Here is a 20441-nt window from a genome sequence, read left to right as displayed (position 1 = left end):
ATAAGTGTGTGAATTGGCAATTTTCCTGTCCTGCTTAGCATTCAAAATATAACAAGTACTTTTGGGTGTCACGGAGTAAAAAGTACATTATTTTATTTCGGAATGTAGTGGAGTAAGAGTCGGCAAACATATAAATAGTAGAGTACAGGTACCCCAAAAAACTACTTGAGTAGTACTTGGAACCTTAGGCCTATTTGTATCGTCTATTTGTAGTTGAATCCTAGGTTTAATAAAAAAAAATAGATGTTGATGACTTCCCATGGAGATGACCACTATGGCTACAGCTGCAGGGGCTGACTCTGCAGAAGACTCATGAGAAGAAGATTATGATGACGGTGAGGGATGCTGATCTGAGAAATACTATACAATAGTATAGTATGGCTAATGGCTAATATTCTGTAACTTCCACCAGTATAGTTTAACTGCAGATTAAGCATTAAAAGTGACATTTCACTTTTAGTTGAACGTTTAATGTTTCTAGACCTCAAAAGGAGACGAGTAGATGTCACGTTCTGACCTTAGTTCTGTTATTATATCTTTGTTTTAGTATGGTCAGGGCATGAGTTGGGTGGGTTGTCTATGTTCGTTTTTCTATCATTTGTGATTTCTGTGTTCGGCCTAGTATGGTTCTCAATCAGAGGCAGCTGTCCCTGATTGAGAATCATACTTAGGTAGCCTGGTTTCACTTTTGAGTTGAGGGTGTTTATTTTCAGTTTAGTGTTTGTGTGACTCGTGTGCACGTTAAAGGTTAACGTGGTTTCCTGTTCGTGGGTTTTTTGCTGGACAGTTTTAGTCCCCGTGTTTGGAACATTTGTTTTTATGTGCGCCCTGTGTTTTCGTGGGGTGGCTTATGTTCGCCGTTTGTGCATTAAATAGCACTACCCTGAACTCTCTGCTTCCTGCACCTGACTTCGCACCCACTATACCCAGATCGTTACAGTAGACTAGTGTTGCGATATGTCAACAAACCCATAAGTTGTGTAGATCCAGCTATAGGCCTCAATCACCAATGAATGGTAAAAATAAATAACTAATTTCCTAGGTTAATTTGGTGCTCATCTTTTCCATTTGTTTGGGGATTGAGGAATATAGCTGGATCGACACAACCAATGGTCTGGGAATAGGATATTCTGTATTTTAACACTAGTTACCCTCTTGCAATCTATTGACTTTGATAAACATCTTCATTCTACATGGAGCTGTATTTCTATATTGAAATCATGATTATTCAATAACATCAGAGGGATTCATTACCTTTTGCTCAAACATCAGGCAGCTTTTGCCACCAACAGAAAATAAGTACTCAGATAGAAACGAACAAAGAAGACAACATATCCCTTCATCCAAATGATAGATGGATGAATCACAGACACACAGGCGCACACACACTGCTGTGATTCACAAGGCTTCTCCGTCAGACTCCCACTCAGATTGGTCCTAAAAATGGTACAATTCAGTGGCTTTCCCTTTTCATTGCTGTCACTCACCATCATTACCCAAGATGCTTAGTGCCCTCTCTGAGTGGTCACTGACTCAACACAAGGTAGTACACAATTGGACAGACAGCAGAGTCTGTACATTCCAAATGGCACCATATTCCTTAGACTAGTGCACCACTTTTGACCAGAGCCCTATAGGCCCTGGTCACAAGTAGTGCTCTAAATATCCACCAATCAATCAAATGTATTTATTAAGCCCTTTTTACATCAGCAGATGTCACAAAGTGGTTATACAGAAACACAGCCTAAAACCCCAAACAGCAAGCAATGCAGATAAATAGGAGAAAGCACTGCTTCCAGCTGTTTGCTTACAAATTCTAGGGACAATAGGGAGGCCGATGTCTTCTAACTGTAGTGTATGTGTAGGTACAGTATGTACCGCAGAACCAAATCAGAGAACAAGTTTGGAGCAAGTCCATGTAATGCTTTATAGGTTATCAATGAAACATTGAAATCATTCCTACCCTTAACAGGAAGGCAGTGTAGAGAGGCTAGCACTGGAGTAATATGATAGATTTTTTTGGTTCTAGTCAATATTCCATCAGCCGTATTTAGCACTAATTTAAGTGTATTTTGTGCTTGATCCAGGTAGCCGGAGAGTAGAGCATTGTAGTAGACTAATCTAGAAGTGAAAAAAGAGTGGATTAGATTTTCTACATAATTATTGGTGGAAAGATGCAAAAAAGCTGCCCTAGAAATATTCTTCATACTGTATGTTCGTCTAAAGAGATATCAGGTTACAGAGTAACACCGAGGTACTTCCATGTGTTATTTTAGACAACTGTACAACCATCAAGTTTAATTGTCAGATCAATTGTCTGATTATATCTTGCGACCTAGAACTATAATCTCTGTTTTGTCCGAGTTTAAAAGTAAAAAATGTGCCTCCATCCACATCCTTATGTCTGAAACACAGGTTTCCAGGGTCGGCAATTTTTTTGCCATCACTATGTTTCATCTATGTTTCATTTAAATCTGTGTGTTATCTGCATATCAGTGAAAGTTGACATTGTGTTTCCGAATGACATCACCAAGAGGTAAAATATTATAGTGAAAACAATAGTGATCTTAAAACGGAACCTTGAGGAACACCAAAACCTACCATTGATTTGTCAGAGAACAAACCATCCACAGATGGTGTCAAAAGCGGCATCGATGGCGCCATCGTCTATGAATTTATTTTGTCCCCCTACACAAAACGCGATCACGACACGCAGGTTAAAATATGAAAACAAACTCTGAACCAATGACATTCATTTTGGGACAGGTCGAAAAGCATTAAACATTTATGGCAATTTAGCTAGCTAGCTTGCTGTTGCAAGCTAATTTGTCCTGGGATATAAACATTAGGTTGTTATTTTACCTGAAATGCACAAGGTCCTCTACTCCAACAATTAATCCACACATAAAAACTGTAAACCGAATAGTTTCTATTAATCTCTCCTCCTTCCAGGCATTTTCATCTTTTAACTTTAACTTTCATAGTATTAACACAATAACTGGCAACAGTTCGTCTTTCAATCACCCACGTGGGTATAACCAATGAGGAGATGGGAGAGGCAGGACTTGCAGCATTGAGATCTGCGTCAGAAATTAAAATTATATTTTAATCCTTGGAAACGCAGACGCTCGTTGGCGCGTGCGATCAGTGTGGGTGCAATAATTGAATAACAGATTTCTAAATGTATTTTGCTCACACACGCGACGCGAGCGGTGTGGTCAGCCTATAAGAGCACAAGGACAGACGACCCTTGGTTTGACGCCATTAAAATGTAATTTACCAACTTCACGAGTGCAGTCTCTATACTTTGAGGGGGTCTAACACTTTTGGATACATTATTTGTCTTCAGGAAGGCAGTGAGTTGCTGCACAACAGCTTTTTCAAACAATTTTGAGAGGAATGGGAGATTCGATACAGGCTGATTGTTTTTATACATTTAAGGAGAGGATTTATTACTGCCAATTTTAGTCAGCTTAGGTAATAGCTCTTTCAGTAGTTTTGTTGGAATAGACAGCTGGAAGGTTTAGAGGCCATTGTTATTTTTGTGAATGTGATGAGAGGTGAAAAAAACTTGTGTCTCAATTGATCCTAGGTCCTGGCAGTTCTGTGCAGACTCAGGACAACTGAGTTTGAGAAATACGAATATTCAAAGAGGATTCCATCATTTTATTTCTAATGATAATTATCTCTTTTTTTCGAAGAAGTATCTTTGCGACAGTAAAAGATACATTTTTGATTGGCTGGAAAAGCAGCAGCGATACTGTACGTTGCTGTCTTTCCAAACTAGTCGGAAGACTTCCAATTTGGTGGAACGCCACTTCCGTTCCAATTTTCTGTATACCAGGGAGCATATTTCTATTGACAAAGTTTTTTTGGTTTTCAGAGGTGCGACTACATCCAGGGTATTATGGATTCCATCATGCCATCATGATGCACAAAACAACCATTTGATGCAATATCAGTATTATAACATATTCTTGTAATTTCTCTCACAGCCCTTGGAGGTGGAGGGAGTCTGAAAGGGAATCTAGGAATCTATGGGTTGTCTGAGATAGTGCGGCTTTTGATAATCCTTGCTTGGGGACTGAGCAGATTATTGGTTGCTATTGCAGACGTTAAAGATGGTGGTCCGATAGTCCAGGAGGAAAAACCTTTAGATCCACAATATTTATTCCACTGGACAAAACTAGATCCAGAGTATGATTGTGGCAATAAGTAGGTCCGGAGACAGGTTGGACAAAACCTACTGAGTTGATAATGGCTTTGAAAGCCTTTTGAAGTGAGTCTATGGACTTTTCCATGTGAATATTGAAGTCACTAAAAAGTAGGATATTACCTGCCATGACTACGAGGTCCAATAGGAATTCAGGGAATTCAGTAATACGCTGAAAAACCGTAACAAGAACAAAATCCTCATCTGTGCCTCAAAGTTGTAAATACCTACCATAACGTTAGCTGGCTAGCTCGTTAGCTAACGTTACGTGACGTGTGTACAACACCCCTTGAATATGGTTGGTGTCAGTAAACGTCTGAAAAAAGACGTAATTGTTGCCAGCAAAGCTGATTAGGCTGTTTTCTTGTTATCCAAAGGTAAACAAATCATCGGTCAGAGCATCAAGTGTGCACTCCAAGAGCGAAATGAGATGGGTGGGCCTAAAGCTTAAGAGGGTGTGAACGATACTGAATAGTTGTAGACAAAGAAGAGCTCTTCACTAGATACCAAAACATTCAAATGCGATTTTCTCAAAAGTGAGTTTACAGGTTGATCATGTTTCAAAGCAAAATTACTTTTCATATTGTTCCTCAAATGCAGTGTATGATATACCATTTTGTAGCTCTGAGTCTCTACTTTTATCCAATGTATAAAAAAAACACAATTTCACATTTTAGTACATGAGACCGAATCCAAGTGGTGAGTCACAATTGTAAAAGACTCCAGCCACCCTAGTCATAGACTATTCTCTCTGCTACCGTACGGCAGATTAAAAAGAAGCCTCGATACTGTAATATTTCTAAACTTTTAAAACCATGACTAGAGAGAGACAGCAAAAAGCTGCTGTTTATGTAAGTTAATGTTTAAGTTGTTATTCAGCACTGTCAACAATTTGTTCAACACTTTTATAAGCCATAAAATGCGCAATCTACCTACTTCCACTCACGTTACAACCAGCACTGCAGCTGCAGTGAATGAGTATAGAAAAGTGCTTAGATAAGCTTGCATTATTATTATTAGCGGCTTGTGTCTTTTTTAATATCAAGGAATATTTCCCTGTCTCTGTTTATAGGAGGAACAATATGATTTGGTGCATGAGGCATAATTAATGCAGTGCAGCTTGAGTTTTGCCTTCAGCTGGAAGACTGTGTCCCCTTTTCTCAACAAAGGTAGGGAGAGCAGAGAGATATTGAGTTGGATGAGTGGCAGCCTCACCACTGCTCCCTCCTTCCCCTCAGACTGACAATCAGATGCAGACCATCAGTCCAGTAACATTTAAAAAGCTCATTATTATACTCACTCAGCTGTGCCTCACAAGAAATACAACAAATTATCTATTATCAGTGTGATCATATACCTCCAATTTTGAAATATTATTTGGCAGGGCAATTTAAGCATAGGCAATATGCCATGGAAATCTATTGTGCCTATAGCCTACTGCACAAACCTCATTGTGTAATGGTTTTCTAATGGTGAAGGAGAGTCGGACCAAACTGCAGCGTGTATATTGCGATCCATGTTTAATAAAACAAACGTAACACGAATCAATACAAAACAAATAAACGAAATGAAAACCGAAACAGCCTAAACTGGTGTCAACTAACACAGCATAAGGACATCAAGACACTAAGGACAATCACCCACGACAAACTCAAAGAATATGGCTGCCTAAATATGGTTCTCAATCAGAGACAACGATAAGCACCTGCCTCTGATTGAGAACCACTCCAGACAGCCATAGACTTTGCTAGATAACCCCACTAGCTACAATCCCAAATACATACACACCAAAACCCCAAGACAAAACACACCACAATACAAAAACTCCATGCCACACCCTGGCCTGACCCAATAGATGAAGAAAAACACAAAATACTTAGACCAGGGCATGACACATTGCTACTTAACTGTTTTTACGTTTTTTAAAGAAATATCTTAATGGAAGATGGCTTGCTTTTGGACTCAGAAGTGATGTTGAGAAAAGGTTGGTGACCACTGGGCTAAGGTGTTATATCTTCCACTGGGAGGCAGTGTCAAGCTACAGTATATACTACTGTGCTGCAGTTAAGTAACTGCATTTCCCCTCATCCCAAACACCCCTCCCCAACGTGTGTTTATAAAGTGATGCATTCTCTCTACATGCCAGAAAATCTCTCCAGTCTCCGCGCAACAATGATGCCAGTGTGCTCTCGTTGACTCTACACACGAATCTGCATCTTTCTGCGGACTGTCAGTGGATTGACATATACGACAGAACAATTTAATGTCAAAACGACAGGAGTGTAAATTGGAAATAATCCTCTGGACCAGATTTGCTACCATGGGCTTTTTTATGATGCTCTCCACAACTGTATAATTATTTCATAGAGATACAACTGATAAGGATGAAAATATATTGATTTGATTAATTGTAATAGTTTGAAGAACAGAGAAAAAACATGGCTTTACAAACTTCTAATGACACTTCTTTGTCAACATTCCTGGACTGTCTGCCACGCCTGCAGAGCAACTCATCCGTGCATGCATCTGGAAATATGAGCAAGGAAGTTACCAATACCACCTGTAGCAATGTGTCTATCATCACAAAAGCCCCATCGGTGCGTCAAAAAGGTAATACTGGAAGATTTCTAAATATTCTCTATAACAATCTCAGTTCTTTTGAGGTTCTTGAAACCTTTTCCTATCATTAAATTAATTACATGAGATTAATTCCTACATTAAATGATATGATGGGTTGCGATTGGCATCGTTTGTCACAGCAGCATAGGATTTAATTAAGTGAGAAATACAGGTTGTTTACACCACATTGAACAATAGGGTAACCTGGAGGAAATGTATATTCACCTTAAGGGAAATGTATATTTTCTGATGGAAATAAAGTTATGTTTGGTAAGATTTAGATATATTGCAAAATGCCCCCTGAAGATTAGTGTGTTAATTGACTCTTAAAAGCTAAAGTCCTGGTATCTTATTTTAATTAAATAAATACAATTTTGGAAAACAAAATTACCTTGCATATGTAAACGACATAATTTTGCTTGCCTAGAGATTACCACTTCCTCCCGATTTGGGGCATGCCTTGCACAAACTCAGGTGCTCTACCTTGCTAGCACAGGTGACACCCTCCTGAAGTGTTTTACCAGTCAGCACCACACAAATCTAGTTATTCACTTACGCAAGTGGGGTAACTAGCACAAAAAAACTGTTTATATACAGTACTAGTCAAAAGCTTGGACACGCCTACTCATTCAAGGGTTTTCCAAAATGTTTACTACTTTCTACATTGTAGAATGATAGTGAATAAATCAAAACTATGAAGTAACACATATGTAATCATGTAATAACCAAAAAAGGGTTAAACAAGTAAAAATATATTTTATATTTGAGATTATTCAAAGTGGCCATCCTTTGCCTTGATGACAGCTTTGCACACTCTTGGCATTCTCTCAACCAGATTCCTCTGGAATGCTCTTCCATCAGTCTTGAAGGAGTTCCCACATATGCTGAGCACTTGTTGGCTGCTTTTCATTCACTCTGCGGTCCAACTCATCCCAAACCATCTTAATTTGGTTGAGGTCGGGTGATTGTGGAGGCTAGGTCATATGATGTAGCACTCCATCACGGTCCTTCCTGGAGGTGTGATGAAAAAAAATTATAGTCCCACTAAATGCAAACCAGATGGGATGGCGTATCGCTGCAGAATGATGTCGTAGCCATGCTGGTTAACTGTGCCTTGAATTCTAAAAAAAATTGTAGACAGTGTCACCAGCAAAGCACCATCACACCTCCTCCACCTTGCTTCACGGTGGGAACCAAACATGTGGAGATCATCCATTCACCTACTCCTGTAGTAGTTGTTTCTTTGCAGCAATTCGACCATGAAGGCCTGATTCACACAGTCTCCTCTGAACAGTTGATGTTGAGATGTGTCTGTTACTTGAACTCTGTGAAACATTTGTTTGGGCTACAATTTCTGAGGCTGGTAACTCTATAGAACTTGTACTCTGCAGCTGAGGTAACTCTGGGTCTTCCTTCCCTGTGGCTGTCTTCATGAGAGCCAGTTTCATCATAGTGCTTGCTGGTTTTTGCAGCTTCACTTGAAGAAATGTTCTACATTGACTGACATTGATTTTAAAGTAATGATGGACTGTCATTTCTCTTCTCTCTATTTTTACCATAATATGTACTTGGTGTTTTACCAAATAGGTCCATCTTCTGTATACCACCCCTACCTTGTCACAACACAACTGATTGGCTCAAACACATTAGGAAAGAAAGAAATTCCACAAATTAACTTTTAACAAGGCACACTTGTTTGATTGAAATGCATTCCAGGTGACTACCTCATGAATTTGGTAGAGAGAACACCAAGAGCTTTCATTACTGCAAAGGGTGGCTACGTTAAAGAATCTCAAACTGTTTTCTATTGATACCCCAACCACATCGATCTCAACACATTCAAATTATATTATTCAATTAAATACACATTTATTCACACGTACGGAAACAAGCGCGCGCGCGCGCGCACACACACATACAGCCCTGACATACCTAATGTAGACTTCATCTGCAGACTCCATGGCTAAAAGGATTTTAGCTGACTTGGCTGTCTCTGAGACAGTGTCACGAGTTCCACCAAAGTCGGCTCCTCTCCTTGTTCGGGCGGCATTCGGCGGTCGACGTCACTGGCCTTCTAGCCATCGCCGCGCCATTTTTTTATTTTTTATTTGTTTTGTCTTGTTCCCCACACACATGGTTTAACTCCCTAATCACATTGTATATATATATATATATATATATATATATATATATATATATATATATATATATATATCCCCCCCATGTCCTTGTGTGGAATTCAGTAAACTGAAATAAAAACACGTAACTGAAGTGAACCCATGCACATGTGGAGATACTGTGTGTGGCTGTGTGAGAGCGAAGTCTTGCATCTCGCTCATCTCAATATCAGCAGTGCTGCTCATCACAAAGTAATTTAGCTGAATCTACTCTCTTAGAATAAGAAGTGACTTGAGGAACTTGAGATTATCAAGGAACCCCTGGAGTTCCTCAAGGAACAATTGCTATTCAATGTTTCATATTTGCACCCTCGGTTGGTTGAGGGTTTCTTGGAGGAACCTAATGGTTCAATGTAGCAACAGGTCCCTGGAAGAACCATGGAGTGGAGGCTTGGCTTATTAGGGGCGTTGCTTTAATATATATTTTTTTTGTGCCAACCGTTAGAGTAAACATCATTCATGTAAATCTTTTCTGTTATATTGTCATCAAGGTTGAACACTGACAGTTTTGTAGCGTCAATGAAGCTAAAAGAGGTTTCTGAGTTCCTCAGGAGCCTATGAAAATCCCAAAGTTGGTTTAGTTACCACTTTATTACTGGATGTAATCAGCAATGTTAATATTATATTTGAATAATTGCATAAATATTCAACGATTATTTTGTTGTTGCAGTGTACACATTTAACATAAATTACATTTACGCTAACAGGGAACCAAAAATAACTATCTTAAAGCCACATCCTCTATATTAAAACGGTTCAACATTGAACTCCTCCATCACAAAAGGTTCCGGTTTGAACCTTTACACAGGGTTTCCTCAAATACCCTTCTCAGAGGGGTTCCTCAAGAAACTTTTTTCAACTGGAAAGGTTCCGCCAGTGTGGCAACACAAAATATTCTTCCAGGCAACTTTACTTCTAAGAGTGTACTTTTAACAAACCTGTTTAAAAAACTAAAACTATAATGAAAATATTATTTTTGACTCCAAAACTAACAAAAATAAAGACCATCATGAGTTATGTTCAGTTTATTTTTTAAAAAACAATGCGACACCGTCATGTATAATATCAGTCTGACGGTATTTTTGACAGTATTTCAATCTGAAGACAGTATGGTTTGAAGTGACTGAAATGCATCAGAAAGGTATTGGGAAGTTCAAAAAATCATGATGTGTGATCCTGTGTAGAAAATAACATTACTAACCACATTTCCATCCACAGTTTTAATGCAAGTAATTTTATGCAGTATCAACTAAAATCATGACAGCTGTGATAGAAACATGAAGTTTCAGAACAATTTTATAAATGCCGACAGATAATTTGTTAATTTGAAATGGTGGGATTTTTTGTGTCTGTACAATTAACAATGCACAAATTGGCTGTGGAAACTCCTTTATGTGTAAATATTGATATAATAACCACCATATCGAAGTAAACTTTGTGTCACGTGATGATATTGTGTGTGGTCTTCCCACAACTACTTGGGAAAGCATACAGTTTATTAGGCTATTACAACTGCAACCAGAGGTTACTGTGGCAACCAGAGGTTACTGATGTAACCCTGGTTCTATGAACCAAGCACACATTTTCACTTGGGAACCAATTTTCAAATCAGGCGACTCCACATGGTGTTGCGACCCCTGATTTGATTAACCCTGATTTTAAGGTAGACTCGGCGCAATGACATTGCCACAAGCAGCACCGCAGTTATTGGGAGTGTTTGAGGGGTAAGGCTAAAGAAAGTGACTGTAGATGAAAGTTGAGGAATGAAGTCGGAGGAGGTGCATCTGTGACAGGCGAAAGTCGGACACTAATGTGGTTTTCCAACAGCAGGGCTCAGATTAACATGGCCGTGTTGCCATTATTTATAAAATGTTTTCTTTACAATGTCGAAATTAACATGTATCTATGCCTCATATCACACACTCACAAACTAAAATCATAATATAATATTATACAATCACTTAGTGAGAGCCTCAAATATCAAATTTATTTGTATATCCACTGTTGTACATATACACCTTGGCAAATTGGTTCCTGTTTGAGTCATGTCTTTGGTCACGTTTGGGTTAGTCAAACAAAACACCCTAATGATTTGTTGACAATAGATACTCCCACAATGCATGCAAAGGCTGCAGGATGAAGTTGGTGAAGGGCAACTGCAGAAGCTTGCAGTCCACTGCAGTCAAAACGTAATGTACTTTGATTACAGGATTCTTGTAAAGTTCATGCAGTTGACATGTAGGTGCAAGGGGACATTGCCCTGCGTCAGGTGCCGTCTTTCAGATGGGATGTTAAACGGGTGTCCTGACTCTCTGTGGCCATTAAAAATCCCATGGCACTTATCGTAAGAGTACAGGTTTTAACCCCAGTGTCATGGCTAAATTCCCAACCTTGTCCAATTCCATCATGGCCATCTAATCACCCCCCTCATTCCTACAATGCATATATCACTCCTCACCTCTCCACCTGATAGCTGATGTGTGGTGAGCGTTCTGGCACAAAAATTAATGGCGTACATCACAGAGGTGGGTGCTGCACATTGGTGGTGGATGAGGTGAGTTTACCCCTTACTATGTAAACTCTTTGAGTACCTCAGTTGGTAGAAAAGCGCTATATACTGTAAATCCAATCCATTTTTATTACTAATCAAGTCTGACAGTTTTCATCCCCAGAATTCAACACACAATGAAAAGCGGTGACCGATGATGGTCCCCAACTTGACAAAAGAGATCCGCTCGAATGCAGCCGTTGAAATGAGCACAATGCAAGACTTTGCTTTCACACAGTCACACAGAGTATCTGCACATGTGCATGGGTATGACTCACATGCTGCTACAACGTCGTAACAATGTGACCAGAACAGCTGAGAGAACTAAATCATCTAAAAATGAAATATAGATATTTTTATAAAACTAGTCAAATGCATCTGAAAACTAACTGAAACTAAACTAAATGTAAAATAAAAACTGTTGAACTAATATAAATAAAACGAATATATATATATATATATATATATATATATATATATATATATATAACACACAAAACGAAAATAATCTTGCTTCCATCACAATCATCGAGTTTAGCTGTCAGTGTCACTATCATTACAGTTGTCATTTTTGATATCATAAAGGCTGTCAGAAGCGTTATGTTCCTCTTACAGCATTTTGGTGATAGAAAGAAGCCACTCGATTGCTATAGGGAACAATGAATCAGATGCATGTCTTTACTCTAAACAGGCAACTGGGTCAGTTAGGCTCAGTTTTGAATTTTCAATCACAATGAATGAGTTTAACATGGACAAGGGAGGGCTGCGCCTCTGAGACACTTCATATGACTCCGGCCACTGATCTAATGCACAGATAAGGAGATTACATGGATTTCCATTGATATAATTGAAAGGGAAAGGGAGTCATTTTCGGAGCTGACACTGTCCTTCTGCATGGTTTAGAAAATAATGTGTCATGAAGCTGATATGATACTGTCAACATTTATTCAAGTCCCCCTCGGGCACCATATATGGGGGAAGAGAGAGGAGAGAGAGCAGCGTTGTACTGCACCATAATAATGCCTAGAAGACCTTGTATCAGGCGCTTTATGTATCAATCAAGTGATACAGACGCCACTTGCTCTCTTACTGGAGGTGGCTTAGAAATGCTGGGACCAAGTGAGTTTCAGGTATCCAGTGAGCATAGATGATCATGGTTTTCGCCTGATAGATTTAATGTGATTGGGGAATTTGATAACTGACTAAATCCTCCTCTCACATCTCCTTCATACAACAGCTCCCAATAATTAAATCCGATCTCAAATAAAAAATATATTTCATTTTTCACATGCTTCATAAACAAGAGGTGTAGACTAACTGTTAAAGGTTTACTTATGGTCCCTTCCCAACCATGCGGAGAGGAAAAAAAGAGAAATAGAAAAATAATAACACAAGGAATAAATGCAAACTGAGTAACAATAACTTGGCTATATACACAAGGTACCAGTACTGAGTCAATGTGCAAGGGTACTAGCTAACTGAGGTAGATACTGTATGTTCATACTATCAAGGAACAAGGCGAGACCCAAATGCAGACACAGGATGCAGATGGTTGGAGTCTTACAGTGTTTATTAATCCAAAGGGGTAGGCAAGAGAATGGTCGTGGACAGACAAAAAGGTCAAAACTAGATCAGAGTCCAGGAGGTACAGAGTGGCAGACAGGCTCGTGATCAAGGCAGGTACAAAGTCCAGAAACAGGCAAGGGTCAAAACTGGGAGGACTAGAAAAAGGAGAATGCAAAAAGCATGAGAACAGGAAAAACACTGGTTGACTTGAAAACATACAAGACTAACTGGCACAGAGAGACAGGAAACACAGGGATAAATACACTGGGGAAAATAAGTGGTGCATCGGTACCGCTTGCCGTGTGACAGCAGATCAGAACAGTTTATGACATGAGTGGCTGGAGTCTGACAATTTTTGGGGCCTTCCTCTCACACCGCCTGGTAAAAAGGTCCATGCGCAAAACCCTCTGTAAAGCCTTTCGGTCAGATGTCAAGCAGTTGCCATACCAACCAGTGATTCAGCCAGTCAAGATGCTCTCAATGGTGTGGCTGTATAACCTTTTGAGGACCCATGAATCATCTTTTCAGCCTTCTTAGGGGGAAGAGGCATTGCCATGCCTTCTTCATGACTGTGTTGGTGTGTGTGGACCATGATAATATCTTAATGATGGGGTGGCAGGGTAGCCTAGTGGTTAGAGTGTTGGACTAGTAACTGAAAGGTTGCAAGTTCATATCCCTGAGCTGACAAGGTACAAATCTATCATTCTGCCCCTGAACAGGCAGTTAACCCACTGTTCCTAGGCCGTCATTGAAAATAAGAATTTGTTCTTAACTGACTTGCCTAGTTTAAATAAAGGTCAAATAAAATAAAAATGATTTGGACACAGAGGAATTTGAAGCTCTCGACCTGCTCCACTACAGCCCTTTGGATGGGGTCATGCAGGGCGCTCCGTTTCCTGTTGTCCACGATCAGCTCCTTTGTCTTGCTGACATTGAAGGAGAGGTGGTTGTCCTGGCACCACACTGCCAGGTCACTGATCAGTTTTTCACAATTCCTAACATTTCATCCTAGTAAAAATTCCCTGTCTTTGGTCAGCTAGGATCACCACTTCATATTAAAAATGTAATAATAATAGTAGAGTGATTTATTTCAGCTTTTATTTCTTTCATCACTTTCCAAGTGGGTCAGAAGTGTACATACACTCAATTAGTATTTGGTAGCATTACCTTTAAATAGTTTAACCTGGGTCAAATGTTTCAGATAGCCTTCCACAAGCTTCCCACAATAAGTTGTGTGTATTTTGGCCCATTCCTCCTGACAGAGCTGGTGTAACTGAGTCAGGTTTGTAGGCCTCCTTGCTTGAACATGCTTTTTCAGTTCTGCCCACAAAATTTCTATAGGATTGAGGTCAGGGCTTTATGATGGCCATTCCAACACCTTGACATTGTTGTCCCTAAGCCATTTTGCCACAACTTTGGAAGTATGCTTGGGGTTATTGTCCACTTGGAAGACCCATTTGCGACCAAGCTTTAACTTCCTGACTGATATCTTGAGATGTTGCTTCAATATATCCACATAATTTCCCTCCTGATGCCATCTATTTTGTGAAGTGCACCAGTCCCTCCTGCAGCAAAGCATCCCCACAACATGATGCTGCCACCCCCATTCTTCACTGTTGGGATGGTGTTCTTCAGGTTGCAAGTCTCCCCCTTTTTCCTCCAAACATAACGATGGTCATTATGGCCAAACAATTCTATTTTTGTTTCATCAGACCAGAGGCAATTTCTCTAAAAAGTATGATCTTTGTCCCCATGTGCAGTTGCAAACCGTAGTCTGGCTTTTTTATGGCGGTTTTGCAACAGTGGCTTCTTCCTTGCTGAGCGGCCTTTCAGTTTATGTCGATATAGGACTTTGTTTTACTGTGGATATAGATACTTTTGTACCTGTTTCCTCCAGTATCTTCACAAGGTTCAATCCCTGTTCTGGGATTGATTTGCACTTTTCTCGCCAAAGTGACAGACTGGGTCTCCTTCCTGAGCGGTATAACGGCTGTGTGGTCCCATGGTGTTAATACTTGCGTACTATTGTTTGTACAGATGAACGTGGTACCTTCAGGCGTTTGGAAATTGCTCACAAGGATGAACCAGGCTTGTGGAGGTCTACAATCATTTTTCTGAGGTCTTCGCTGATTTATTTGGATTTTCCCATGATGTCAAGCAAAGAGGCACTGAGGTTGATGGTAGGCTTTGAAATACATCCACAGGTACACTTCCAATTGACTCAAATGATGTCAATTAGCCTATCAGAAGCTTGTAAAGCCATGACATCATTTACTGGAATTTTCCAAGCTGTTTAAATGCACAGTTAACTTAGTGTATGTAAACTTCTGACCCAACTTCTGTGATATAGTGAATTATAAGTGAAATAATTTGTCTGTAAACAATTGTTGGAAAATTACTTTTGTCACGCACGAAGTAGATGTCCTAACCAACTTGCCAAAACTATAGTTTGTTAACAAGAAATGTGTGGAGTGGTTGAAAAACAAGTTTTAATGATTCAAACCTATGTGTATGTACATTTCCGACACCAACTGTAAGTACCTTACTTTGATTGTGTTAAATTAAAATAGCCCCAAAAAGAATAGTTTCTCAGTAAAAATGTAATTTCTCAAGCAAAAATGTTGCTAGGACTGTCTGGGAGTGGTCTGAGAGAGGGGCCTAATTGGAAGAGCCTAATAGGAGGGAAGTATAACATGAAAACTAACTTTTACAAACCTCTCTTTGTTTTTGGTAAATTAACTTATACCACTTGCTGATGTCACCAGGCAGTCCAAAAAACCCAACCAGGAAAACAAGCAGACATTTTCAGGCTGTCTTTTCAAAAAGCTTTTACACTAAAAGTGCATTATGATAATTTTCTCAATTTCACAGTATTATTCCAACCTCATAGTGTGGAAATATAAATAAAACACAGAAAATGTTTATTTTTACTGCACTGGAAGTCAGGATTTGTTCCGTACATTAAATAACCATGATCTGTTTACGTTACAAATATACAATGCATTCTGAAAGTATTCAGACCACTTGACTTTTTCCACATTTTATTACGTTTCAGCCTCATTCTAAAATGGATGGGAAAAAATACACATAATACCCCATAATTACAAAGCAAATACAGGTTTTTAGAAAACAAGTATTCAAATAAGGCAGCTTTGGTATAGATGGCAGCCTCGTGTCTTCTTGGCTATGACGCTACAAGCTTGGCACACCTGTATGTGTGGAGTTTCTCCCATTCTTCTCTGTAGTTCCTCTCAAGCTCTGTTGGTTGAATGGGGAGCGTCGCTGCACAGCTATTTCCAGGTCTGTCCAGAGAATTTAGATCGGGCTCTGAATACTTTCCGAATGCACTGTTATCGATAAGGTTTTGTTTCTATTGTTTGGATATACAGTACAGCCTAGTGTACATCATATAATAATATCTACCATTTAGCAGATGCTTTTATTCAAAGCAACCTACAGCAGTGTACAACAATGCATTTCAGTACATGTGGCCCCATCAGGAATAAAACACGTGCTTATGTCATTGCTAGCTCCACGCTCTTATCTACTGCGTTAAACAGGACCGGTCAAGTGTAGATTACTTTGCATTATTTGACCTTTTAAAATGTATCTAGATTCAGCTCAGTTCATATTAGAGTAGCCAGGTTTTCTTTGTGTGTTTAGCAAGCATCATGGGTAATTGTATGCATTTTTGGCATGGTGCACAACAAGCAGACATTTTAAAAGTGCCAGCAATAAGACAGCAAAAAATGTTTGGGTTAGTCTTGGCCCCTCTAGGGTTTGCATCGCTCGAACACCAATTCACTTGAATACTGTTGGTTATTCTAACTTATCTTGTTAAAAAGTAGACTATAAAGATAGTTGTTTTTTCTTCGGTGTGTTAAGCTACAGCACATTTTTTAATACTTTATCAATTAACTTAATTGTCAAATGTTGTTATTGGCGAGCTGTCAGGCTGGCTGGCTGTAGATATAAGTATATGCAGTACCAGTCAAAAGTTGACAAACCTATTCAATCAAGTTTCATTTCATCATATTTTCATTCTTACTATTTTCTACATTACAGAATAATAGTGAAGACATCAAAACTATGAAATAATGCAAATACAATCATGTAGTAACCAAAAAAATGTTTAAAAAATAAAAAAAATATTTTTATTTTAGATTCTTCAAAGTAGCCATCCTTTGCCTTGATGACCATTGAAGATATATGGACAGAAACTGAAACCACTACTAGTGTAGGCTGCCTGCTACTTTTCCCCAAGACTTTCTTATGAACAGAATTGCAAAGCGGGGCAGCATTGGTATTTCCAAGCACAAGTGGGGCATTTCGATTTGTTGTGAGCATTATGGTCGAGGAGCTTTGATTTTAGCAAAGAAGTCTATTGATTGTTGAGAGAGTGTAGTGCCCGTGCTGAAAGCCTTACTGGCGTGGCACCAGAGCAACGGGGAGCAGGTAGAGACTGATTAACTGCGGCAGCACTAACGCAGCAATTCTGTAACGGTGTAACCCTTCATTTCCACACACCGGTTCTATTAACCCTGTGGCTCCCCCCATCACAGCCACAGACCAGTCTGATAGGTTACTTGTTTATTTATTTATTCATCCCACACCTAAGGTGCTAGGAAACTATAGTCTGATTTACCTAGCTTTCTAGCCACCAATGGAGTCTCCAGAGTTAACCAATGCATTTTAATTTTAAATCTTAACGGTAATGTTACGTAAGTCGGAAGTTTGTGGCTTTGTAAACAAACAGTGCATAATAATGTGATCTATGATTTCAAAGCAGTCCAGCCAAACTTTTTGTAAAGAATAAATTGATGAGTAACAAACTGTCTCCTTTGATAAAATGAATTGTGCCCTGAAAAACAGCATCCAAAGGTTTAGGAGTAGAGGCAGCTGCACTTTACTAAATTGTATAACAATAATCAAGAGCAGGTATACAGTGCGTGCGGAAAGTATTTTGTTACGTTACAGCCTTATTTTAAAATGGATTCAATTGTTTCCCCCCCCCCCCGCTTCTCAACAATCTACACACAAAATCGCATAATAAAAAAGAGAAATATCACATTTAAATAAGTATTCAGACACTTTACTCAGTACTTTGTTGGAGCACCTTTGGCAGCAATTACAGGTATGGCGCTACAAGCTTGGCACGCCTGTATTTGTGGAGTTTTTCCTATTCTTCTCTGTAGTTCCTCTCAAGCATTGTCAAGTTGGATGGGGAGCGTCGCTGCACAGCTATTTTCAGGTCTGTCCAGAGATGTTAGATCGGGTTCAAGACTGGCTGGGCCATTCAAGGACATTCATAGACTTGTCCCGAAGCCACTCCTGTGTTGTCTTGTCTGTGTGCTTAGGGACATTATCCTGTTGGAAGGTGAACCTTTGCCCCACTCTGAGGTCCTGAGCACTCTGGATACAGCTTTTCATCAAGGATCTCTCTGTACTTTGCTGCGTTCATCTTTCCCTCGATCCTGACTAGTCTCCCAGTCCCTGACGCTGAAAAACCTCCCCACAGCATGATTCTGCCACCCCCATGCTTCTCCGGAAGTGGCTTCCATCTGGCCACTCGACCCTATATATGCATATCTTTTTTTAAATTGAACCTTTATATAACTAGGCAAGTCAGTTAAGAACAAATTATATTTACAATGACAACCTACCCCAGCCAAACACGGACGACGCTGGGCCAATTCTGCGTCCAGCGCTCCCAATCACGGCCGGATGTGATGCAGCCTGGATTCGAACCAGGGACTGTAGTGAGGTCTCTTGCACTGAGATGCAGGGCCTGCTGCGCCACACATAAAGGCCTGATTGGTGGAGTGCTGCAGAGATGGTTGTCCTTCTGGAAGGTTCTCCCATCGCCATAGAGGAATTTTGGAGCTCTGTGAGAGTGACCTTCGGGTTCCTGGCCCTTCTCCAACCCTTAAATAAATAAATCATTTTAAAAATAATTCACAAAGGGTCTTCTCTCCCGATTGCTCAGTTTGGCCCGGGCGGCCAGCTCTAGGACGAGTCTTGGTGGTTCCAAACTTCTTCCACTTAAGAATAATGGAGGCCACTGTGTTCTTGGGGACCTTCAATGCTGCAGAAATGTTTTGGTACTGTTCCCCAGAACTGTGCCTCGACGCAATCCTGTCTCAGAGCTCTACGAACAATTCCTTCGACCTCTTGGCTTGGTTATTAGTCTGACATTCACTGTCAACTGTGGGACCATATATAGACAGGGTTGTGCTTTTTCAAATAATGTCCAAACAATTGAATTTACCACAGGTGTAATCCAATCAAGTTATAGAAACATCTCAAGGATGATCAATGGAAACAAGATGCACCTGAGCTTTTAAAAAAAAATGTTTTCACTTTGTCATTATGGGTTATTGTGTGTAGATTGATGAGAATTTTTTAAATAACGGAACAAAATGTGGAAAAGTGAAAGGGGCTGAATACTTTCTGAATGCACTAAAGGTTGATTGCACAATCTGCTTCCTGTTGACTAGAGAGAAACAAGATATGTTTCTGTATAAAACGGCCACTTTAAATCTAAGTTTCTCAACAAGCTCATTCGTATGCTTTATAAACTATAAGTCATTGTCAAACAATAAGTATTTGAATTATGAGTATGCATCCTGCAGACATTAACCCTTGACTTTGGGGGTGACATTACTCTTGTAATCACTCAGCTCAGCAGATAGTCAATGGTGACCTTGTCCCGTCACATGCTGTCAGCTTCAAGCACAGGGTCCGTGACAGTGTAATGACTAGCATCGACTTCACTGGCATCCTTGGAGCTCTCTGTCCTTGCAGTCATAGATACTCAGTTGCAGACCAGCAGATTGTCTAGATGTATAGAATGTAGAATATATTCCAACTATGGTGTGTTGTGATTATGCTCCGTATACAATTAAATAATACTGATATGTTTTAATATGTGATCATTGTCTTCTCTCTCTCTCTCTCTCCCTCTCTCTCTCTCTCTCTCAGATATGGACTCGGTGCGGATCCTGCTTTACTCTCTCATCTTCCTGCTCAGCGTCTTTGGCAACCTTCTGATCATTGTGGTCCTGACGGTCAACAAGCGCATGCGCACGGTCACCAACTCCTTCCTGCTTTCGCTGGCGGTCAGTGACCTGATGATGGCTGTCTTCTGCATGCCCTTCACACTCATCCCCAACATGCTGGAGGACTTCATCTTTGGAGCCGCCATGTGTAAAACGGTCACCTACTTCATGGGTAAGATTGTGGCTGTGTTCCAGACGGTCTGCAAAGCAGTTGCACTGCACAAATTCACCAATGATTGAATAGCATGTAATCTACATTG

General features: G+C 39.9%; 1 protein-coding gene across 1 annotated transcript in view; it reads left to right on the top strand.

The window, feature by feature from the left end:
- The first annotated feature begins 6552 nt into the window (after positions 1 to 6552).
- Positions 6553 to 20441, top strand: part of LOC118363123 (cholecystokinin receptor-like) — a 39045-nt gene continuing 25156 nt past the window's right edge. Inside the window, exons 1-2 of the mRNA XM_035743827.2 lie at positions 6553 to 6823; positions 20105 to 20353. Coding sequence (XP_035599720.1) covers positions 6652 to 6823; positions 20105 to 20353 — 421 coding nt within the window. The 5' untranslated portion in view covers positions 6553 to 6651. The remainder of the gene's footprint in view (positions 6824 to 20104; positions 20354 to 20441) is intronic.

The sequence above is a fragment of the Oncorhynchus keta genome, chromosome 30 (assembly GCF_023373465.1).
Source record: "Oncorhynchus keta strain PuntledgeMale-10-30-2019 chromosome 30, Oket_V2, whole genome shotgun sequence".
Taxonomy (NCBI): Eukaryota; Metazoa; Chordata; class Actinopteri; order Salmoniformes; family Salmonidae; genus Oncorhynchus; species Oncorhynchus keta.
Note: the sequence above shows the minus strand (reverse complement) of the source record. Positions and strands in the feature narration are given on the sequence as shown.